Source organism: Temnothorax longispinosus, chromosome 12, assembly GCF_030848805.1.
Source record: "Temnothorax longispinosus isolate EJ_2023e chromosome 12, Tlon_JGU_v1, whole genome shotgun sequence".
In the NCBI taxonomy this organism is placed as follows: Eukaryota; Metazoa; Arthropoda; class Insecta; order Hymenoptera; family Formicidae; genus Temnothorax; species Temnothorax longispinosus.
The window spans coordinates 3,261,450-3,286,796 of NC_092369.1; the positions used below are offsets into that span (position 1 = coordinate 3,261,450).

General features: G+C 40.7%; 2 protein-coding genes and 1 pseudogene across 3 annotated transcripts in view; 1 reads left to right on the top strand and 2 right to left on the bottom strand.

Annotated features, from left to right (window-relative positions):
• Nucleotides 1-25,347, top strand: part of LOC139822648 (gustatory receptor for sugar taste 43a-like) — a 215,015-nt gene that overhangs the window by 171,574 nt on the left and 18,094 nt on the right. The gene's annotated exons all lie outside the window — the stretch shown is intronic.
• LOC139823012 (uncharacterized) lies at nt 13,865-16,018 on the bottom strand. The gene has a single exon (XM_071795273.1). It carries the CDS (start codon nt 15,764-15,766, stop codon nt 14,465-14,467), a length of 1,302 nt encoding a protein of 433 aa, XP_071651374.1. The 5' UTR covers nt 15,767-16,018; the 3' UTR covers nt 13,865-14,464.
• On the bottom strand, nt 19,922-21,478 carry LOC139823320 (uncharacterized; annotated as a pseudogene).

The following is a 25,347-nucleotide window of genomic DNA, read 5'->3' on the forward strand; positions in this document are numbered from 1 at the left end:
AATTATTAAATTTATATTTAATAATTGTATTAAATATAAAAGAATATTTTCCTTATTTTATAAAATATATTTTTTTGTGTTAGATGCAATTATCACGCACATAAAAATAACTAAATAAGATATGCAACAACTTATAAATAATTATCTAATTTCTTAATCCTTATCAACAAGCAGCATATAGTTCGTTGTAAAATGTTGAACATATCACGTATTTACATCTAAAAAGTTGTAGTTGCATAAAAACTTTTTACGTAAATTTATAAAAAAAAACTACAAACATGGCCCAAATCGCGTAATTTGATGTAAAAATTACGTAAAAATAATTTAAAAAGTTATAATTACATCATAAGAAATTGTAGTTTTTACGTAATTTTTGCGTGAAAAATTGTAAAATTATTTCCACCAGGGTTTTCTTTCAAGTTCAACAGAATTCTAGACTATTGTTGTAATTCGTAAAAAATTACAGTTTTAACTAAAGATTACAAAAAAGTATGCCTATTGAGTATTTTTCACAATCGGTCCAAGTCCGTAAAAGTTATTAAAAGTAGTAGTTTTCCTTAGTTTATACTTTATATGCTAAATTACAACTGTGAATGGAGAAAGGCTTTATAGTGGAAAGGGATCGTGGAAGAGGAAGGCAGGCGTGAAGGAAGCTGAAAGGAAGAGGAGTAAATGGAGGCGAGGTGGAAAACATAGGAGGACGGAAGAAATTTGTTCGAGAAGAGGAGGCCTGAGAGAGGTTTCGATGACGGCAAACTGAGGCGATGAAGGAGGTGGCACCAGAGGCGAGAGCCGTAGAAGAGGCTACGCGTCTTCGCAACGTGTGCGACAGATATGCAGCGAGATCGAGAGATCAAAAGAAGGGATCGATAGAATGTAAGAAACGCACGTGGTGGAAGTCGGCCGGCGGTAGCGTGGAGGCGGCGAGGCGTTGGCGGGCTCCGACTGGGGCTGAGACAGCGCGGGGTGCCGGCCCCTCCAAAGTGGGTTGGCGCCACTGCGGGGCGTCGCGGTACCCGCGCACGGCAACGAATGAGAGATCGACTGTCGCGGCAGCGAATGGGAGTGTGCTAGGGAGGTCGACGCGCGATCGATCGAGAATGGTGGGTGCCAGGGTACAGTGCCAGACTAGAGTCAAGCTCAACAGGGTCTTCTTTCCCCGCTAATTTTTCCAAGCCCGTTCCCTTGGCAGTGGTTTCGCTAGATAGTAGATAGTAGAGAAGCACCCGGCGATAGTACGTGGATCGAATTTGAGGTGGAAGACGAATACGTGGAGAAGGTAAAAATAGCGAGCAAAAGGAAGAGAGAAAAAAGGAAGTAGAAGAAGAAAAAGGAAGAGATAGGGGGAGGTAAAGGAAGTAGAAAAGTAAGTAAAGGAGAAAGAAGTGAAAGGCAGGAGGGAGAAAAGACAGGTGGCATACACATACATATGTACACGTGTCGAGGTTAAGGGAGAAAGCGAGAAAGAAAGAGAGAGGGTAGAATCTGAGAAAAGTTTGCTTGTAGGAAGGAAGAGGAGAAAAGTGGCGGAAGAGCGGACCGAGGCAGGGTTGATGAGCAGAGGAGGTTAACAACAGCGACAAAAAAGGAGAGGATGCCGAAGATAGGACAGAGAATGGAGGAGGTTGAATGGGTTAAGGAAATCGTTAAAGAACTAAGAGAGATAGGGCAAGGAATTATGGAGGAAATAAGACGAGAAGGAAAGGAAGGCAGGAAGGAAATGAAGGTGTTAAGAGTACAGCTAGAAAGGATTGAGAAGAGGCTGAAAGGATTCGGATCAGTGAGAGTGACGGACGAGGAGAAGGAGAAAAGAAGAAGACGGAGAAGGAAAGCGAGATAGAGAAGGTAGAGAAGAGCAGAAGAGGAACGCCGATGAAGAAGATGTCAGAAGTGGAGAGAAGAGAGAGCAGTGAAGAAGAGAACGACGGACGGAGATGGAAGGAAAGCGAGATAGAGAAGGTAGAGAAGAGCAGAAGAGGAACGGCGATGAAGAAGATCTCAGAAGTGGAGAGAAGAGAGAGCAGTGAAGACGAGAACAACAGACGGAGACAGAAGGAAAGCGAGATAGAGAAGGGCAGAAGAGGAACGGCGATGAAGAAGATGTCAGAAGTGGAGAGAAGAGAGAGCAGTGAAGAAGGATGGAGTAAAAAAGGATGGAGTAGAGATTGGTGAGAGAAAGTGGCAAATGAGGGGGAGGGGAGAAATGAGAGGAGGAGGAACTGCAATGAGGAGATGAAAAGAACGGCGGTCAGACAAGGAGGAGAAAAAGTGAGGAAAGGAAAGGGATGGGTTGGGTGCGAGACAGAGAGAAGTGTGATGAGGGAGAAGGAGGACAGAGGTAGCGGAGGAAAAAGAGAGGTCAGGAAAGACAAAAAAGGGATGGAGGAAAGAGTTGGGGAGAAGGAACACGATGCAGAGAGGAGCAGATTGTGGCGAATGGTGGAAGACAGAGAGGAGGAAGTAAGAAGAGGAAGAAGAAGAGAAAGAAAAGGGTGAGAGGCGGAGCGAAGAGACGAAAGAGAGAAAGCCGAAAAGAGGAAAAGGAGCCTCATATGGAGGAGAGTAACAGGAGAAAGACCAAGGGAAAGAAGGGAGCTGGTGGAAACAACCATGGAAAGAGTGATGGGAAAGATAATTCCGATAAGAAGGATCGTGGAGGTGACAGGTGCGGACAAGAAGGAGGTATTATTTACGGAGCTTGAAGAGGAAGACGACAAGAAAAACATAATTGGAAGGAGTGAGGAGATATGGAGAAGATGGGAAGTAGGAGTCGACGAGGAGCTTACGACGGAGGAGAGAGCGTATAGGCACAGGTTGGTAGTTAAAGCAAAAGAAGAAAGGAAGGTCAGGGGTCCTAACTAACAGGAGGCTATGGATAGACGGAAAGGAAGTAAAATGGGATGAGAAGGGAGGCAGATGGAGGAGGATTTGAAGGTTCCAAGCATAAATGACATAAAAGAAATGCAGGCACGGAGGAGAGAAAGGTGAAGAAGCAGTGGAAGGACTGGATAGAGATAGAAAAGAAGAGAGGATAAAAAAAGGAAGAACCGAGGAAGGAATGCAGATTTGAGGAAAGAAGGAAAAACAGCGAAGGACAGCAGCGATGAAAAAAACAGAAAAAGAAGTAGAAAAAGCAAAAAGCAGAAGTAAACAGACAAAGAAGAAGAGGAAATCCAAGCATAAATGACATATTAAATGAGGAGCAGGCACAGGAAAAGGGACACGAGGAAGAAAAAACCAGAGTGAAAGAAAGGATGGAAGCCGGAGAAGATGGTCTGAGGGATATGGTCATATATGTCATGGTTGCTATGTTGTTATGTTTGCTATGTTTTTCTGTATTAGGACGCAGGCGAGAAGAAAAGGAAAGTGAGATGCGGATAAACGGAAAGACGGAAAGAGAAAGGAAGAGAGGGCGGAATAAGGAGGAACAGAGGAAAGAATTCGGATCCGAGGAAGGGCGGAAAGCGAAGTAAAAGGCAGAGGGAAATAGTATGTGAGGTCGCCCAATGGCCAGGTTTTTGTTAGGATAAGATTATAAGATTGTAAAGGGTTGGGTACGTCCCTATAATACGCCATGTGTGTGGATAAGAGGAGGTGATGAAAAGATTGTAGAAGTTTTTGGGAACGTTTTCCTGAAAAAACGCCTTTCCAACCCCGGAAGGGGAGTGAAATAAAGTATATCTATATATCTATCTACAACTGTGAATGCCTCCAAGTAGTAAATTTTTGGTGGAGGCTAGTAATTGTAAAAATTCATAATTTCTGGTACAATCTTGTAGTATTTATAAGGAGTTATGAAAAACTGCGTCCTCTGATTAGCTCTTGTAAGTTCAATAAAGTTTTAGAATGTTGCTGTAAGTTGTACAAAGTTGTAGCTTCTATAAAAATTTACAAATATCTTGCCTTACTTGTTTCCATTTTTTTATCAAAATCAAAAACAATTGTTAAAAGTCGTATTTTTTTTTAGAAACTTGTAATTTCTATAAAAAGTTACAATAAATGACTCCGTCCATCTTTTTGTTTCCCATTTATGTCCGAACTATGTCGTAGAAACTAGCATAGATATACTTATAATTTAAATGAGAAACTGCAACTAACTATTTTTTTTCTCGTATAAGGTTGTAGCTCATTTTAGATAGTTGTATAAATTTTCTACAAAAAAACTAAAACTTGTTAAAATATGAGTGAGTTGTCGGATACTTTATTGTAGACAGTTATAATTTGTTGTCGGAATGACATACTTTCTCGTAGTTTTTTTTCTGCCAGGGTCGTGTACTCGCGTTGCCGAAATCCAGTTCGAAGAAATTTAATAATGTTCTACTTGACGCGTTTCGAATAGATCTTTTACGTGGGGGCTCGTCACTAGATTTATCTTTACTTTTTGATATGTCGCTTGTACAAAAACTTTCTCGCACATTCCTCGCACGACCATTACGCTTGCGGACACTCTTCCCAGTCCGCGTTCTTTCCTTTCCGCCTGATGGCGTGATTGGTACGCAACTGCGTAGAAAAGGAAACTGAGGACATGGAGGAGAGGCGGAAGGTTCTGGGAGGTGACAAAAGATGATAAGGAATGGAAGCGGAGAAACGGGAGACACCGAGAAAACAAGGTTATAATGGAGCAAAGAAGGAAGAGAGCAGAGAGAGATGTGAAAGGAGGGATGAAGGCGATTCGGCGTGATAGAGACGGAGAGGTGCCAGGAGCGTTAAGGAAGCGGTGAGCGGGCGAGTTGGCACGCTGCATGGAGAAAGGCGGAGTAGATGGCGTGCTCGGCGACGGAATGGAGACAAGGTTGGAAGTCTGTTGGCAACTTTGCATGACAAAGCGAGGGCAGTAGAGAGAGAGATTTGATTTGATTTGATTTGATTGGTTTTATTTAAGCCATAGTCAAGACTTTAGGCTATTTGTGAATTAACAAATGTATAAATGTATAAACGAGACAAAAACAAATATATAAACAAAGATATGAAGAACAATAATTAAAAGCTAGAAACAGATGTGAGACGCAGTGTAATCGCTACCGATGTGCAATTAGCAGTAAATAAAAATCTTGGTTAACGAGCAGGTGAAATGCATATGGCAGCGACCGCAAGCATGTTCCTACTCTCTCTCGTAAGGCAAGCAACAATAATCCAGCATAAAACAATTAATAGAATGTAAAGTATAACTTTAACGTAATAACATGTAGCCGAATTGAATAATATACGTCGTGAACTACGAATTTGCTCAACTTAAATAATAATATGTACAATGAAAATAGAATATGATAAAGAGCAAGTACTAAAGAGAACTAAAAAGTGCATATGAACTAAGAACTAGGGCGCAACGCAATGGTAATGATGATGAAGAGCCGGTGATGCATCCCCAGCGAAAGACGAGGGAGATATATAGAAAGAGAATAAGAATATTAGAACATGCTACTCGTCCTACGCAAGAGATGCCGTAAAGAAGCAATGCATACAACCAGTTAGTGAGATCGCAATCAGGAAACAATTCGCAAAAATTATAACAGAAAAACACATAATTGGTTTAAACTTGTTTAAACTTTGCAAGGTCAGCGACTAGGTATGTACGCAAACTAAAAAATAATCGCGAAAATTTAAGCAAAAGAACTAAGACTAGAATAAGCCTTGCAAAGTCAATAACTAAATATATGCAATGACATGGCACCATTTAACAAACTATGATTGAGCAGGAGGGCACACTGTAGAACCTTGAACCAAACTCAGCTCGAGCGAAGAGAGATGGTTGTGGAGCTTGCTCTTAAAATCGGCGACGGACGATGACGACACTACATCAGTAGGAAGCGAGTCCCAAAAATAACTTCCCGCGAGGTGGAAGGACCTGTAGTAGGTCTCAGTTCTATGGTTAGGAAGGTGAAAAGTATGCGGTTGTACTAGCCGCGACAATTGTCTAATTGAGGGATCTGGTTTAGTAAAAATTTCAGAGAGATAACTAGGAGACATGCCGTGGAATATCTTGAACATTTCGATGCCGAGAAAGTAAAGGCGTCTATTTTTTACAGACAACCACCCTAATCGGTGTCGATAAGGCGTGATGTGTTTGTCACGTCTAAGATTATAAATAAACCGAATTGTACAATCAATAAGTCGTTAAAGTTTGGTGTTGAGCTCATCGGTGACATCATTGTACATGAGTGAACAGTAGTCCAGCAGAAGCCAAATCAAAGCGGTCACCAGTTTTACACAAAGCTCAAGTGATAGGGAGTTTTTATGAAATTTTAGCTTGTGCAGCGTAAAATGTACCCTCTTAGAAATGTGAGAGACGTGGCTATCCCAAGATAGGTCGGAGTTCATGATAACACCCAAGTTACGTGCCTCGGCAACGAACGGAATGGAGATGCCATTAACGGAAATAAGGGGTAAGTCTTTAAGATTTATCTGTCGAACATACCGCCTGCTGCCGAGTATTAAAACCTTGGATTTACCAAGGTTGAGAGACAACCCATTAGATGCGGCAAATTCGAATATGACACCCACATCATGTGCCACAAGCTGCAAGGCAGCATTCAATTGACTGACGAGACACCTGCGATAAATTTGTGTATCGTCGGAAAATATCATATGCTCAGTAAATCTAAGAAAAGCGCTAATATCGTTAATAAAGAGGGAGAAGGAGAGGACCCAAAACGGATCCTTGCGGAACACCAGAAGTGACAGGTAGCCAATCTGAGAAACTACCCTCGAGATCGACAACCGCTTGAGAGCGACCCGTGAGGTAAGAGAAGATCAATTTCAGGGCTAGATCGGATAACCCCAGTTTCCTGAGTTTGGTCAGCAATAGAAGATGCGAGACCGTATCGAAATCCTTGCTAAAGTCAAAAAGGACCAGAATTAGAACCTCGCCCACGTCAAGGCCGCTCTTAATGTCATGGAATATTCTTAAAAGGGCAGACTGGGTGGAGTAACCCTTACAGAAGCCTGACTGTCGATCATCAAGAATATGATTGGTGTTGATAAAGTCCACTATTTGTCTATGCAAAATTTTCTCAAACAACTTGGAAAGTTCGCACAAATTAGCAATAGGTCTCGTGTCGGAAGGAGAGGATAGTGACTTGATTTTGGAAAGTGGGCGAACTATAGCGCGCTTCCAGAGCGAAGGAAAATATCCAAGATTGATGCAACTATTGAAGAGTGATATTACAAGATTTACTATATGAGGCAAGGCCAAGGCAATGATGGAAAGTGGCAAGTGGCAACTGATCATAACCCGAGGCGAAGGAAGTAGATGATGAATTCATTGCTGAACGCAAACCATCAAACGTTATTTGTGAAAACGTGAATAGCGGCTCTTCGGGCACAATTGATAGTATCAAGTCAGAAAATTGTGACTGCGAACAAGGGGGATAGCAATTCGAGATAGAGGCATAGTAGGTGTTAAGTTCGTCGCGCGAAAAAAAGCTAAGTAGAGAAGAGAGAGGCGATCGTATAAGGCCCAGATTAGAAAGCTCGCGCCACATCCTTGACGGATCAGAAACCGATCTCAATCTCTCCTCGAAGAACCGCTCCCTCGCTCTTTTTAAGTCAATGGTGAGATTGTTTTTATAGAGCCTATAGATATGGAAATCGAGTATATTTCCTGATCTGCGCGCAATGTTATAAAGCCGATTTCGGTGACGGATCATGCCAGTGAGAGCATCCGAAAGCCAAGGCGCTGAGGGACGAGTTACTCGGAAAGTATGAATTGGAGCGTGCATGTCTAAGGCGGCAGTGAAATCGCTGGTAACGGTGTTCAAAATATTGTCAACATCGAGTTCGCTAGTTTTCATCTGGGCGAAGTCGTGTGGAAAAGACGTAGATAGCTTGGTAGTGAGCGTTTCGATAAAATCCTGTTTTTCAAAGCTCTTGTAACAGCGCCTCACTAAAGTCCGGCTCCCGAACAAGGGAACCTCAAACAAATATGTTAACTCAATTAAATCATGACCATTAATAAAGGGAGCTTCGGACTTATGAAATGATAACACTTTATCCGGGCTATCAACTATGAAGACGTCAAGCCAAGAATCAGAGGAGCCGGTATGAAAGGTCGACTTCGACTCAACGATGTTGAGCGACAATTGCGAAACCACGTCTCTCAAGTGATTAGATTCATATGAAGAGGTGAGGAGATTGCAGTTTAAGTCATCGGTGATTATAATGTTTTTATAGTTATGCGAGACTTCAGTGAGTGCGCTGACATAATCGCTGAAATTTCGCCCCTTCGGTCGACGGTACATTGAGGTGAATAAAAGAGGCTCGCGTGTGCCATCACGAACATCGAGAATGAGATACCCAGGTGAATTCGAGAATGCAAAAGGCGATGCTGCGAGAACACGCGCCTTGAGCGACTCGTGTATACAGCAGGCCACTCCACCACCCTCCCTGCCCTCTCTGTCGGCACGTAGAAAATAATACCCGGCAATTTGCATTAGATCATCAGAAATATGAGAATGAAGCCAAGTCTCGGAAATAGAGACAATGTGAAAAAATTTAGATGCTAAAAGGGCTTGAAACGACTCGAGATGAGCAGGGAGGGAGCTGGCGTTTACATGAGCAATCTTGAGACAACCATGTAAAGCAGCAGGAACCCGACCGGCGACAGCCACAGGTCATTGAAGTTTGTCTAAATCAGCATCAGAATTAATTATTATAGGAGGCTGCCCCTGTTCTCTACGGACAAAAATCCGACCGTCCCTGCTCCATACATGCCTGTAGGAAGACTGCCTAGCCTTAACTCTCGTTCGACGCAACAGATTATAAGTGTCAGTCGGAAGTAGCTCGTTCACGTAAACATTACCCGGGATATTCCTCGCAAAAACGTCATTTATCGCCAGTTGCCGCTTACCACGCGTCGCTCTGAGAACATGATCCCGAATCTCAATTGACATGAGCGCCACAATGATCGACCTTTTGCGACCAGCCGCCACGGCTCCATCATCAGCAGCCGGAACACCGCCAGACGACTCGCCAACCGCGACCGGCACGGTGCGCCTTGCCACGTCGCGGGTCTCCAGAACGTCGGAGATCATTTGAGGAATGCCCAGCGCCACAAAAACGCACTTGGCTATTTCGCAGGATGAATCGGTGAACTCGCTTGGAATACCCGAGACGATAATGCTCGACGTTCTGGAGACCGCCGACGCAGCAAACGACTCATCGACAGCGCGACGAGAGCTCGACGGCTGCGCACTCCGAGCCTCCAACGCCGAAATCCTCTCGCCATGACACTCGACTGTACCCAGAACGTCAGGAATCTGGCTCAAACTGCGCGCAAAATCCACGTTAACAGCCTCCTGACGATCAATGAAAGCCGTCAGCTTCTTCTCAACCAAATTTCCGAATGCGGCAGTGAACTTCCTGTCCAATTCGTCTAATCTGGCAGCAAATATTTTGTTGGATTCCTCCAAACTGGCGGCAAATATTTTGTTGGATTCCTCCAATCTGGCAGCAAATTTTTTGTCGGATTCTTCCAGTCTGACAGCCAATTTTCTGTCTAATTCCTCAATTTTAAACAAAATCGACCTTAGGAGTGCATCTGTGGACTGCGGTTGTGCATTTGAAGGAGAAGCCATATCCGTGAAGTCAAACGATTGCATACTGTTTTCAATCGGCGGTGTAGGCGGATTGGCCAAAGACGTTACCAGAGCTTTATAGCAGTGGTCCGCGTACTTGGTCACGGAGTACGGCTTGATACAACCAGGATGGAACAGATTTTTACATTCACACTCGATTGAAATGGTCGCAATCGGCTTCCTGCATTTGGTGCACGCGCGAGCACAGCGTTACGTTACACAGTCAATCAGAAATCACCGCGATCTCAGCGGCTCATCACACCGGTGTCACTCAGGTGGCAGCATGCATGTCACCAGACCAGAAATAAGGTGCAGAAGAACAGATCCAAGCAGCCAATCAGCATTCATTTAGGTAGCACATGCTCAAATAGCACGCAGATAAAGAAGATTGGCAACGATTTCAGGCGCATGCGCAGCAGAGGCTGACGTCGTTCACAGGACAACTCCGAGAGTGAGGTTAAATTAAGCAATAAAATTTGTCACCGATATGCTCAGAAATGTGGGCAAACAAGTACCTTTTGAGTGAATATTACAGATGACAAGCAACAAAAAACTCGCTTAAACCTGCAACAAAATGGCACGGAGGCATCTTACAGCAGCAGTAGTATTCGATTAAAGCAGGAGCGAAGAATACAGATAAATGATAATACTCACACACACACGAGAGAGAGAGAGAGAGAGAGAGAGGGAGAGGGAGAGGAGAGGGAGAGGGAGGGAGAGGGAGAGGGAGGGAGAGGGAGGGATAGAGAGGGAGAGGGAGGGAAAAGGAGAGGGAGAGGGAGAGGGGGATGGAGAGGGGGAGGGAAAGGGAAAGAGAGAGGGAGGGGAAAGGGGAGGGGAGGGAGAGGGGGAGGGAAAGGGAGGGGGAGGGAGAGGGAGAGAGAAAAAGAGAGAAAGAGAAAAATCGCTATTTATTGTACGCTCTGGGACAATGTCCCCTCAAGCGTCAAAACTTATACAATAAAATAACTTGCCATTACATACCAAACATAACAAATATTGTGTAAAAAATGAGAAAATAATAAGAAGTGTATGTATATGTATATAAATAAGTTCTACAATGAAGCAAAAGACGTCAGAAGTTATTGCTAAGCAGATAGTCGTACAATTTTAATTTGAATGCGTCAAGGGTAGGTGCACGACATATGTCAGTTGGAATACTGTTCCAAAATTCGACCGCTGAGCAGATGAAAGAGCGTCTATAAAATTCCGTGCGGCATTGCGGCAGGATGAGAGCATCAGCCGATGCCCTGGTATCACGGGAGACTATGTCGCGTCTACGTTCAAATCTACAAGAAATAGCATCAGCGGTTTCAAGATTCAAGAGTTTGAAAGTCAGACAGCCGATAAAGTAGTTACGCCTGGATTTAATCTTGAGCCAATGCAGTTTCTCAAAGTAAGGAGTTATGTGCTCATCCCGTTTTACCTGGAAGATGAACCGAACACAAGTATTCAAAGACCTTTGTAGACGAAGGTTGTGTTCGGTAGTGATGTCGGAGAGTGCGGCGCAACAGTAATCGAACAGTGGCAGAATCAGGATAGTTATAAGCCGTGATTTGAGATGAGGCGGCAGTAGGTGTTTACAGAGCTTTAGCTGATGGAGAATTGCATTTGCTTTAGCTGATGTTTTTGTTACATGTTTCTCCCACGAAAGTGAGCTCGTAATATGCACACCCAGGTACTGCACTGTGTCACAATAAGAGATGGCTGCGTCGTTGATGTAGATTCTAGGTAGTACATCCAAGTTCAATCCGCTGATGAATCTAGGGGTGCCCATGATCATGGGCACCTTGGTCTTGCTGGGATTAAGAGATAGCTTGTTAGATGTGGCCCAGTGCGTGATGCAGAAAGGGGGAGGGAGAGGGAGAGGGGGAGATATATATATATATATATATATAGAGAGAGAGAGAGAGAGAGAGAGAGAGAGATAGATCGCTTTATTTATTATGCGCTCCAGGATAAATCCTCTTAAGCGCAAAAGCCATAACATACAATAAAATACATGACTAAAAACTAAATTATGTGTGTGCGTGCTATTACACGCGCGTTCGCAAGCATTAAGGATTTAAAGACTAGAGTCATTGCTTAATAATTAATTATATAATTTGTGTTTAAAAATAATTAACGACTCTGAATTACGCAGATCAGGCGGAAGACCGTTCCAAAGTTTAGCCGCTCTATAGCTAAACGACCGTCTATAAAACTCCGTACGACACAGAGGCAAAGTGAGAACGTCACCCAGAGCTCGAGTATCACGCTGAGTCATGTTGCATCTATATTCAAATTTATTATATAGGACACAGGGAATCTTAGAGTGCAAGATGGAGAAAGTTAAGTTGCCGATAAAATAATTCCGCCTTGAGCTTATCTTCAGCCAATGAAGCCTTTCAAAGTATGGAGTTATATGTTCGTCCCAGCCAGCTTGAAATATAAAACGTACGCAGGCATTAAATGCTCTCTGCAGCCGCAAGTTTTGCTCACCCGTTATATCAGTGAGGACAGTGCAGCAGTAGTCAAAGTGAAGCAAAATCAGGGCGGTTATTAACCGTACCCGAAGAGCAAGCGGAAGCAGGTACTTGCACAATTTCAGCTGGTACAACGATGCATTTATCCTAGAGGTCGTTCTGGTGACTTGCTTTTCCCATGAGAGAGTACTAGAGATCATGAGACCCAAACATACCACAGATTCGCTATACTGGATTGCATTTCCATCTACAAAAATTCTTGGCAAATCGTGTTTATGAATTTCGTTTACATATCTCGCTGTCCCCATAATCATGGCAGTTGTCTTCTTTGGATTTAAGGTCAATTTGTTGGCAGTTGCCCAGTCAACTATACTTGAAATGTCCTGGTTTATACGTTGTATCGCGTCACGCAGATATCTAGGCTCCACATGCAAGTAGATCAAAAGGTCATCGGCATAGAAATTGTATTTACAGAACCTCAGGATCGATCCAAAACCCAGTAAGTAAAGAACGAATAACAGTGGTCCCAGTACCAAACCCTGAGGAATTCCCGCAGAGATCGTTCTCCTAGTTGATTTGTCACGAGAAACAGGATCGCGGACTGCCTGCTTCCTATCATCCAAATAAGCGCAGATCCAGCGAAGAGCAGAGCAAGAGAAACCTGCATTTCTTAATTTCTCTATTAAGATTCTGTGGCAGACATTATCAAAAGCCTTGGTAAAGTCGAAGAAAACAGCAACGGTAACCATTCTTGAATCCGCCGCTTGTCTCACATCGTCAAGAAACCTCACTAATGCTGTCTGAGTGGAGTGGCCCTTCCTGTACGCAGACTGATACGGATCCTGAAAGTCAGATCTCCCGAGATACTCTTTGATTTGGTCCGCAGCGATACGCTCCATAGCCTTTGAGATCGCACACAAAATTGAGATAGGTCTATTATCTCGCAGTTCCGAGGAACATTTAACCTTCGGAATAGGGCATATTAAGGCCATCTTCCACAAGTCAGGATAAACCCCGGCTGTGAAACTGTAATTAAAGATATGCATTACTGCTGGAAGAATGCTGGGCCAAGCTGTGACAATTAATTTAGCCGACAATCCATCTTCTCCAGTAGCGTTAGATTTTATCCTTCGTAGCGCATTGACAACTTGCTGTGGCTCAACGTGACTCCAATAAAATTTTGCATCACTATACACCTCCTCGCCCAGATCATAGACTTCCCTATCCTCCTCTTCTCCATCAAACCTCGTAGAAGAACCCGAAAAATATTTATTTAAATCCTCGTTTGAGAATAGCACTCTGATCATGGTGTTCGATTTAATAAGGCCAAGATGTTTTAACCTCTTCCATATAGAATTCATATCTGTGAGATCCTGAAATGCAATGAGATAGTACTTACTTTTAGCCTCACGAACCATGTTTTGCATAAGATTTCTCAGAAGTCTGAACCTATCATAATTCGCGTCTGTTCTCTGTCTCCTCCACCTTCTCCTTGCTTTGTCTCTTTCGGCCATTTTAGACTTAATGTCATTCGAGAGCCATGGTGCCGGCAGGTGCCGAGGTTTAATCCTACGGAGGGGCGCATGCTTGTTGTAACATCCAATAACATACTCATTAAGTATCTCAACTTTCCTATTTATATCAGTAGCCTCGAATAGGATGCTCCAGTTACAAGAATCGAGCTCATCAAGGAAGCTCTCGGAATCAAAAAATCGAAAATCCCTGACCCAGACGCATCGATCATAGACACGTTTAATTCTGAGGTCATATTCAACATAGATCAAATCATGAGCCGAAAGAAAACTTGCGTCATGTTGGCCGTAGGAGATTAATTTTTCAGTGTCATCGATTATGCACAAATCAAGTCGGGTAGAGGACGCGCGCGTATGATGCGTTGGTGCATACGGCACTAAAGAAAGATGAAGCGTATTAACAAGGGTCTTAATTTGCTCCGCGTCAAAAGACTGAGAGTCCAGATCTGCGTTGAAGTCACCAAGAATGATCATGTGCCTATACAGAGCAGACAAATCTGCTATGGTGTTGAAAATGTCTGACAAGTATCCACAGTGGGAGGGCCTATATACCACTGTGAGTAGAAGCTTCGAATTCCCGTCAGCTGAGATCTCCGCCATTAAGTACTCAGGCTTTCTGCAGTATTTGTCCTCGGAGTGATGGATCACTCTGGAGCTGAGCTGGTCACTCAGGTAGACCGCAACACCCCCGCCAGTCTTACCAGCTCGATCCTGCCTCACAATATGATACCCACGCAATGAAACCATACTATCCGGGATAGATGATCTCAGCCAAGTTTCGGACAAACAAATAATGTGGTATCCTGAACCGTCGAAAAAAGATCGAAATTCATCAAGATGCGCTAATAAAGACTGACAATTTACATGACAGACGCATAAGTAATCAATCGAATTGTTAACCATAGTTAATACTGTTTATTCTATCCGCTATTCTTCTACGCAAAATCGGGCAGTGTTTGCTGTCCAAGGCAGAGTGCAACGGTTCCTCATGAGACGTCCATCTTTTACAGTTGCCACAGACCGGGGACTCTTTCCTCTTCTCACAGTCCTTCATTTCATGTGCCTTAGCGCAGTGACCACAGAGTGATGAAAATCGACAATGCTTGGCAAAATGTCCAAATGCAAGGCATTTGAAACATTGCAGCACCTTGATGTGATCAGAGACTTTACATGCGAAGTAATTTACGAAGACATGTTTCTCCTTGAGTAATTGCGCCCTAATGCTAGCCGATACCTCCACCACACAATTTGTCGTCTTTCGTTTATCTCGAGGTGGATAGATATAAACAATCTTGATCTGCGATGTTTCGTTCTGAGATATATCCTTTAGGTTGAGAGCAATAATCTCCGATTTGATATCCTCTCTATTCATATCACACGGTATTCCCTGAACCAATAGCCTAGGGTTGACCTTATTTTCCTGCTCCAGTCTCAATCCTGCCCTTTCCAGCACTTTCGAGTGCTTCATCTTGTCGAAGTCCACCGAGTGCGCCTCAATACGGACACCACTGTTTTTCGTGGACGATATTCTCTTGACCTTTAAATTATAGTCTGACGGTTTTAATATTCTCTGAACTGCGATTCTTGTATCGCGGGAAGATGCCAGCCCCGCACTCTCCTCCTCGGGAGTAATTATTAAATTAGTAGTCTTCGGAACGTCTAACGTAGGACCGCGCATCATGCGTACCCTGGATTGCCCCGTTTCTACCACAGATGCATAACTGGGCACAGCATGACCCCCATGTAACCGAGACTCACTAGATACTATGCTACAATTACATGCCGGTGTACGTGCCTGCAAAGAGTCATATCCCTCAGTAATAGCCTTGCCGATAAAACTTTTTAAGTCACCAGACAGCGGAGTAGCATTCCCCCCGCCGTCCAGTAAGCTCAGATACGCAGTCGAAAACTCAAGGAAAGCTTCTTTACAAAATCTAAACGCGGAATCAATCTGCGCCTTCCTATCCTTAGACTCTTTGCAAGCTAACAATATCTTAGCAACATTATCATGGTGATTATTAATTGATTGACGCATTGCGTTAACTCTAGACGCGTTCATGTTACACGATCTGTCAAGCGCGGACAGATTCGACGCAGAGAGACGCTTTGCAAGACCTCGTGTGTTTATGTTTACATCCGGAGGCTTATTCCCGTTGTTCTCCGCGTCACCCGGCGCGCCGGCGTCCTGCCCCAACATCCTCGCTCACGACGGCGACGGAGGCTCGATCGCGGGAACCAATCAGCAAGCAGCACGCTGACAGCCTATTCCTATGCCAACTATTTCCACCAATTTTCACCGTCAGTTGAAATGCCGATACTTTATATCAACGGCCACCCAGAGCAGAAATGACAGCGTGGATGCAAGCAGGGATTGCTTCAAATGACCAAACACTAAAAAAGAAGGCCCCGCGGGGCAAAAAACAGCAGAAACAAGGTACCAATATGCGGAGCGAACAAACACACGCCCACATTAGTACTCACATTAGTACTCACGTTGCCAGAGAGAGCGAGAGAGAGAGAGAGAGAGAGAGAGAGAGAGAGAGATTGATTGATTGATTGATTGATTGATTGATTGAAGTTTATTAGCCTTCTCGGCTATTTTTTACATAAAATATCCTTAAATTAATTCCTCTACATGAGGTACAATATATTCTCTTAACCTACGTTTAAATGGTACAATTCTATCGCATTGCTTAATTTCTATCGGTAGGGCGTTGTACATATTCAAACCTTCATAAAATAAACTTTTCTGTGCGCTTTTCGTCCTGCGATATTGAATTCTAATATTCTCAGCCTGTCTCGTTCGTCGTCCACTCACATCTCCTACTATTTCTATCCTATTACTTAAGTGTTTTGGCATTATGCCTCTTACTATCTTAAAAATAAAAATACATACATTGTACATTAGCCTCTGTCTTACATTCATAAACTTAAGGGTTTGCAGCATCAAATATACCTTTGTATATCGCGAGCACTGCAGTATGACTCTCATGGCACGGTTTTGTGCCACTTGCAGTCGATTCAGTTGCGTTTCACCCATGCCTACTAACATCGTTGCGCAATATTCAAAGTGAGACGCTATGATAGACTTATACACAGTACATCGAGTGTACGCCGATATATCATTTCCTATTCTATTCAGAAAACTCACTTTTTTCCCTATTTTCTTTAACATATAATCACAGTGATTCTCCCAACGGAGTTTACTATCGATCATTACACCCAGATGTTTCGTTATCTCGACACGCTCAATTATAGTTCCATTCAAACTTTTTACTATTATGTCTGTTTTTATTTCTTTCCTTATACTTCTAACTATCATATATTTGGTCTTATCTGCATTCATTTTTAACATATTCACATTCATCCATTCTTCAAATATACCGAGCACCATATTTAGTTTTATTTCTAATTCCTCACAACTTTCTCCTGTTACACTTGCGGTCGTGTCATCTGCAAATAATCTAAGTATACTTCCCTCCGGACAGACTTTAACTATATCATTTATATACAAAATAAACAATAGAGGTCCTAATACTGATCCCTGTGGCACGCCATATACTGTCTCAATTATTTTAGAACACATATCATTGAATCTAACTTGCTGCTTTCTATTACTTAAATACGATATTATCCATTCCAGTACCACTCCTCTTATTCCATACTGATATAATTTTTCCACTAATCTTACCCTATCTATTGTCTCAAACGCTCTCCTGAGATCCAGGAATAACACCCCCACCATTTTTTTCTCCTCAATTATCAACTTCCATTTTTCGATAAAACTTTGAATTGCTGTCTCACACGACTGCTGTTTCCTAAATCCCGATTGGTATTCGGTTATTATTTCATTGTCATCTAGAAATTTTTCCAACTGTTTTTTTACAACTAACTCTAATACTTTTTCATATATCGGTAACATATTAATCGGTCTATACTCGCTTGCTTTTTTTGGTTTGTTTACCTTTGGTATCGGTATTATCGTGGATGTTTTCCATCCTTCTGGAAATTTACCTGTCCTAAGCGAATCATTTATTACCCCTACAAACTCATCTTTTATCACAGGTAGCACCATTTTCAGTATATCACTATTTATCCCTTCCTCTGTTCCGTTCTTTCGTGGTAGTTCCCTAACAATTTGTTCCAAATCACTTGCACTAATTGGCTCAAAATTTTCCATAATTCCCTTATTCTCAATTACATAAATAGGTCTTCTACCTGTGCCTTCTATCCCCTTATTACTAATAGATTGCACAATGTTGCTAATGCTTTTTACATAATATATATTAAATTTATCAGCTATATTGCATTCTTCAATGTCTTCTAATATTTCAAAATCTACATTATCGATGTTCTCTGAACCCCTTTGCTCACCTTTAATTAATTCTTTTAAAGTTTTCCACATTTTTGTAGAATCACTCCTATTATTATCTATCATATTCTCATAATATTCTTTCTTTTTTGCCCTGATAAGTTTAACTACTGCATTTCTTTCATTGGTAATTATACAGTAATAGGGACCACCCTCCGATGACCTTGACCTTGACATATGTTGTCAAGGTCACCCTCCTGAGTGACCTTCGGAAGGTTTTAGCCGTCGCTCGTTATTCGTTAAAAAGTTATTAACAAAAAAAGTTTCGAAAATATAGCAGCTATTTTGAGTATTGGAAGGCATAAATAACTAATATATATGTCGAAATAGTTCACGCATACACTTTTCACGCAAACCAAGGTTCACGCACACCCCCCCCCTCTGCTTTCGGGGGAGGTGCGGTAGCCCCGAAATAGTTCACGCATACACTTTCCACGCGAACCGAGGTTCACGCACACCCCCCCCTGCTTTCGGGCCGGCCCGAAAGCAGGGGGGGTGTGCGTGAACCTCGGTTCGCGTGAAAAGTGTATGCGTGAACTATTTCGGGGCTACCGCACCTCCCCCGAAAGCAAGAGGGGTGTGCGTGAACCTCGGTTCGCGTGGAAAGTGTATGCGTGAACTTTTCATGCGTGGAAAGTTAATATGCGAGATGCCACATAGGTTAGTTGACGCGCTTTAAAAGTATTTAAGTGTTTAAAGCGCGTCAACTAACCTATATATGCACTTATATATACTATATTTTCCAAACTTTTTTTGTTAATAACTTTTTAACGAATAGCGAGCGATGGCTAAAACCTTCTGAAGGTCACTCGGGGTCATGACCTTGACAACATATATCAAGGTCATTAAAATCGGTGAGGTCGCCAAACTTTTTTTTGTTAATAACTTTTTAATAAAAAACGAGCGACGGCTAAAACCTTCTGAAGGTCACTCAGGAGAGTGACCTTGACAACATATGTCAAGGTCAAGGTCATCGGAGGGTGGTCCCTGTTACTGTATAATTACCCTTTCATTTTTGAAAACTTCCCAGTCCTGTTCTTTACCTGAGTTTATTGCTCTACTGTGAGCCTCATCCCTTCTATCTGCTGCCATTCTAATTTCATCTGAATACCACATTTTCCCTTCCCATATTTTCGGAATCTTAAACTTTTTCTTAGGTGCTACAGTATCCAATACACTTACTATACTATTAACAAATCTCTCCGCCCTTATGCTTATATCTAGCCCTTGACCTTGCTCAGTTCTTTCTTCCATTATTCTAAGAAATTCATCTACATTAAATTTACTATAGTCCCTGCCTCTAAATTCTTTATATTTATTTCTTTTTTTATTTATATTAAATTCTACTTTTAGCCATGTATGGTCCGTGATTTTAGGTTTCTCATTCACTTGTACCTTTATTTCTTTATTCGAAAAAATTAAATATATCATCGTTCGACTATCTTTTGTAACTCTCGTTGGACAATCAACGTATTGCCTCATCCCTAGGTTTTGCATTACCATTAATAATTTCTTTGTGTAAAATGAATCTACCATTATATCTATATTAAAGTCCCCTATCACTATACAGTCATACTTTATTATTAAATCTTCAACCGTATCTTCCAAAAATCTCACGAAATCGCCATTTGACGCACTCGGCGAATGATACACTACTGCTATCATACCTTTATACAAATTCTCACTTATTTCTACCACCACGCACCAACAATTTGACACTATCTTTTTCTTATCAACTATTTTAAATTTAATATCATCCCTAACAGTACTCCTCCTGTGTTTCTATTTTCAGCATCACATCTAACTATACTATACCCCGGTACATTAACCTCACTATCCTCAATTTCTATAGTCAATCTAGTCTCGGATAACGCTAGAATCACAGGATTCACCCTCTTCATAATCTGATGTTGAATTTCGTCCTTATGCGCTAAGAAGCTTTGCGCATTCGTATACCAGAGTAATTCCGCTTCTCCCTGTGGTTGCTATTTTGCATCTTCCCAGCCGGCTCTTTTCTTCTCTTCCTCCAATACTTTCTTAAATGTCGGACATTCCGAATCTAGCGCCTCGTGTTCAACATTTATCTTCAAGTTGTACGTCTGATTCTTATAGGTACAGTTTACACACCTCTTCTTTGCCGTCGTACATTCATTCGCCTTATGATTTCCTGCACATTTATAGCATGTTTTCTGTCTCGTGCAATTCTTGGCAATATGGAAATAGCCCCAGCATTTAAAACATCTTCTAACACTAATATAATTAAATATAGGACATTTTCGCCATCCTAAATTTATTTTTCCTCTGTTTATTAGTGAATTATGAGTGCTTTCATCCACTTCAATTATTACGGATCCTTGCTCAGTATCCTTATTTTTTCCTCTTAACATTTTCTTCACTAGGTGCATACAGGATTCTTCGCCAATTCTGCTTCTTGATTGTATCTATTAGTTCATCATCCTCCATTTTCATTTCTTCACCACCAACATTAATTATTTTAATCTTTGGTTTCCTTTTCTGTGGCTCAGAGACTTTGACCTCCTCGCCCATTGCCGCTTGTACCGTCGCCTTTAGCTTATCCTTCTCTTCTTTCGACTCACATCCTAAGATCACTGTCCCTTTACCTCCCTTTCTTAATTTGGTAATTCCTATTTCCATCTTGGTTATATCAATTTTATCTTTAATTGTTTTCTTCGTAATTTCACTCGCTTGTTGTACTTTTGATTTTATAATCAAGATATTTTCTTCCTTCCTTTCTTTAATCACATCGCTATATTTTCTTGTCGCTCCACCTGACGATCCATATGCCCCTTGCGTCAATATTTTTCTCAATTCTTCTATTTCCTGTTTAATGCCTCCCATCTCCTCACGGACTATTTCTTTTATCATTGACTTGATCTCCTTTTTACATGCTGCCTCATCTTTTAATTCTTTCACTGTTTTTACAAGCCAAACTATTTTTCTATCAATATCACTCGCGGCTGCTACTTTATTCCCGCTGCTTGGCGCCGGACTCATTTTTGTAGGTGCCGTTGCTCTTCCTGCTGCTGCCACTGCTTTATTTATATCAGCTACTTTATCACCATCACTAATAATTAACTTCTCGAATGGGCCAGGACACGCCACCAAATCGCGGTTTCTATCATAAATTTTGTGCTTAGATACACAACCTGGATGGTAGAAAAGCTTGTCACAGGACTTGCATGCTATCACCTCCGTTTTTATCGGCTTCTTACATGCCGAGCATCGATACTCGGCGTATTCCTCGTTCATTCTGCTAATATCGGCAGAGACAGTTAATTGACTCGTCACTTTAACACGTCACTTTCACACGTCAGCGTTTTGTGTTCGCCGTCGATGTCTACCTGTCGTACGAGGTTTCGATGACCTCTGAACGAAATGCAGTTCTCGTGTCTATGTATCAACATATTCCGGCTAGATAACACTCATGGCTACCCCCGGTCTATGCAGACATTCGTTACGCAACTTTTTAACACTTTCCCTCACTTCTAAACCACTCAAAAATTAACACTTTTATGGAGCGATGTTTCACACGTCTGCTTCTGCTGAGAGAGAGAGAGAGAGAGAGAGAGAGAGAGAGAGAGAGAGAGGAGAGGGAAAGAGGGGGAGAGGGGGGAGAGAGAGAGAGAGAGAGAGAGAGAGAGAGAGAGAGAGAGAGAGAGAGAGAGAGAGAGAGAGAGAGAGAGAGATGATCTTTATTAAGCCCAAGCATAAGCTATAGGGCAAATTCATAACATAGCCATAATACACATGTCGCAGTATAATCATAAGTAACATGCCACTTAAGACTCTAAGCAAAAATATAAACAATAGCGAAACCTAAAAGACGGAAGTTGATGTGAGTTCTAAAAGGAGACAAGACGCATACATGTTCATGATTAAATATTCGAACTCAACTCATCAACGCTTATTTGACGCATGTATTATAATATAACGGTAATATATAGAAAATACTTAACAATATGTACAGAATACTTAATACTAAATACTTAATACTTAATACTACATTATGCTCTCTATCAAGTTCATATCAGTACAGAACACAATAGGCCGTTCTAACTCTACTCAGACTCAGATTCAGACGCCAGTAAAAATGACCGTAGAAGGCTCTTGAAAGATACAAGAGAGGATGCCGATGTAATGCTAGACGGTAGTGATTGCCAGAAATATATGGACGAGATATGGAAGGAATTCCTATATGTGACAGTTCTATGAGCAGGCAGATTAAATGTTTCAGAAGATATGAATTCAGTTGATCAGGTGAGAAAAAACGGAGAGGAGAAACCGACTTGACAAGCCCAAGACGGGCAAGTTCTCTCCACAATTTAGCAGAGTCGGTTACGTTAGTAAGAGAGGCAAAGTGAAAATCACTCTTGGCGCGCTTGATATCAGTGTTAAGCTGGTTGCGAAGATGTCGGTATCTAGCATAGCCAAGAAGACTATTGGAACGTCTGGCTTGCTTGTACAGCTGATTACGTGTACGGAGTCGGGATCTAAGTTCATCAGTGAGCCAATGAATAGGAGGCCTTCTAATCACGGATCTACGAGCAGGAGTAAACACATCCAGCACGTCAAGCAAGATAGACGACAGACGAGAACAAACCTCCTCAACGTTAGTCACATTCACAACTAGCTGGTTACCCAGGCTTCGCCCGGGAGTCGTTTTTCTTGAAACGACTTCATTTGTGTTTCAATATCCTTATTGTGGACAAACATAAGGAGTGTGTCGGGTGGTTGATTTAAAGACGGTAGTTTAACTTTTCTGCATGAATAACACATTCTAGGTGCTTAAGTTTTAAACTTTTTTAATTGACAATAATCACATGTTGCATCCATTTTCCCAATTATTACACTCGAATAAAATTAATATTCGTAATTTGAATCATAACTAAATGCCTCTAATTTCAAATCGGACCGCATAAATGTTTTCGTGGATTAAACATGTAACCGGTCTTTTTCTACTCGAGTTTCACACTATTGAGTCATTTCCGCTTTTCCGATATTTCACTTACCGATCAGCGACAACATCCCTTGGTTTACCCAGGCGTTTTTCGGGAATTTTGAGATTGCTCGCTCGCGATGTACACAGAACCTTGATTTTTCAATTAAAAAACCAAGGAATAAAATCGGTAATCACCGATTCTCACTAAATTCAATATAATAATATTCTATCCTTAAAAAAATATTAGCTTGATATCTCAAAATTTGCAGAAATCAGAACAATTACGTAGATTTTTTTAAACCGAAATCGGTACCCTTTTATTAGGAAATTCTACCCCTGTTTTATATACAATTCTTTAAAATTCGGTCAATTATTTCCATCGATATATAGAATGGACTGAGCGTTGCGGTGAGAAAACGCGCGCCCGCTGTAGAAAGAGAGGTACTATATGGGAGGCCTATGTTTGTCTCTCTTCTTGCAGGGCCGTCGAAATAAAATTGCAGACCCTGCGCACAATTTTTGTATAAAATAGTTCACATTTTTTTCCATTGTTTTATTTTAAAATATTTGTTTAATATATTTACATAAAGCAATATATAAATTTATATTATATTATTATATTATATTATATAAATATATACTTATTTAATTAATTATTTAGTAAATTATATATATATTAATATATAAAGTACTTTTAATAGCTTATTGTAATATACGCAATATATATGTAAATCTTATTATAATTTATATTATTAGTACTGTACTAGAGGTGTAGGTAATAAATAAAGAAATTAAAAAATGTTTGATGTATATAATACATCAAATGTATTTATTACACTGTATATCTAAAAGATACACATTACAATATTATAACATTATGATATATAACATAATACATAATGTTACGTACAGTGTTGTTTTTATATCTAGTGCATAAAATAAATTTTTTTTGTATTTTTGTTGCAATAGATTTCTAATTCTTATACAATTACAATGTTGTACAACGTTATAATAAAATATATTTAAAAATGACTACAGTTATACACAGTTACAAACAATTTGGTATTATATCTATTGGTGCATAAATAAAATTGTTTTTGTTAATTTACTTCTAATTCTTGTTACAACTGCAGATTTTGTTTTGGCTGCGTGATGCAATCTGATTTTTAAAAAATTAACAAGAACTAATTTTATTAATTAAAATCGATGATCGTTTAAATAATTTTGTTCAAAGCAATGATCCCCTTATGATAAAAAATAACACTTGTTACTTTTCGTAAAGTTTTCATTAAGAGATACTGTAAAAGATTTTTGTGTTGAGAAAAAATATTATTTTCCCTAACAGTAATTTCACCCAATTTACACAGATATATTACATCAGCAGATGCATTAATTAAACCACCTCTTGATTTTAAACGTAGTAATTCTGAATACGGTGTGTCACTGTGTAGGAGAGTTAAACATACATTCAATATATAAATCCTGCTATGTAGCCAAGTACGTCGTCAATATAATCCTTATTTATTATTTCAAATAGAGCGTGCGTGTAATAACTGTGGTCATTATCAATACTGTCATTATCAATACCGTTATCTTCAGTGTAATTTTCCTCAGTCGTACAAATATCATCGATACCTCTATGTATATTAGTGGAAGTAAAAGATAGTATTTTAAAAAGATTTAAAAGATAGTATCGTCTTGAGCAACGCTATTCGCATATTTTGAACCGCCAACTTGTGCGTGAGTTAGCAATTTTCTAAATACTGTCATGAATTGCATACAAGTTGGATTATTATTGTGACCACAATGACTTCGTACTGCAGAAAAAAATAATTCTGAGTGGTCCTGTGACAATTTATATGTTAAAAGATACGACATATTACTATTTGGTTGTATCCAATTCTTATATATTTCTAGGACACTATTTAAAGTAACAATTAACCCAAAAAACCCAGTTTTGCGTTTTGAATGTAAAATTGAAGTTTCTTGATATTTCAAAGAAAATATATAATCTATGAAACAATTAATTCTTTGTTCAATTTCTATTAAATTTTCCGTAGTAATAGGTCGTCTAGACGGAGTAGTACAAAACTTATTTCGAGAATTTAATAGATCAAAAATATCATTAAACATTAAGTAGAACTCTTCTGTTGCCTTACTATTTGCGATGTCTGGAAGTTTAATAATTTCTCGGAGGTACCGCAATCTAATTGCTACACTATAACTGAGAATTTGGACCGCGCGACAGACTTTCAGTTTTTCATTCCACCAATTTAAGTGTCGAAGTCTAACTTTGGTATTTAAATGTAACCCATATTTTTCTTGTATGTGTATTAACTTTTCCACAAAGTCATATCGTATCTCTTCATTGTTCTTATTTTGAAGAACTTTGTATTCAGCAAAACAGTTTCTAACTAACTTAATCATATGACACGCGTCTAATATG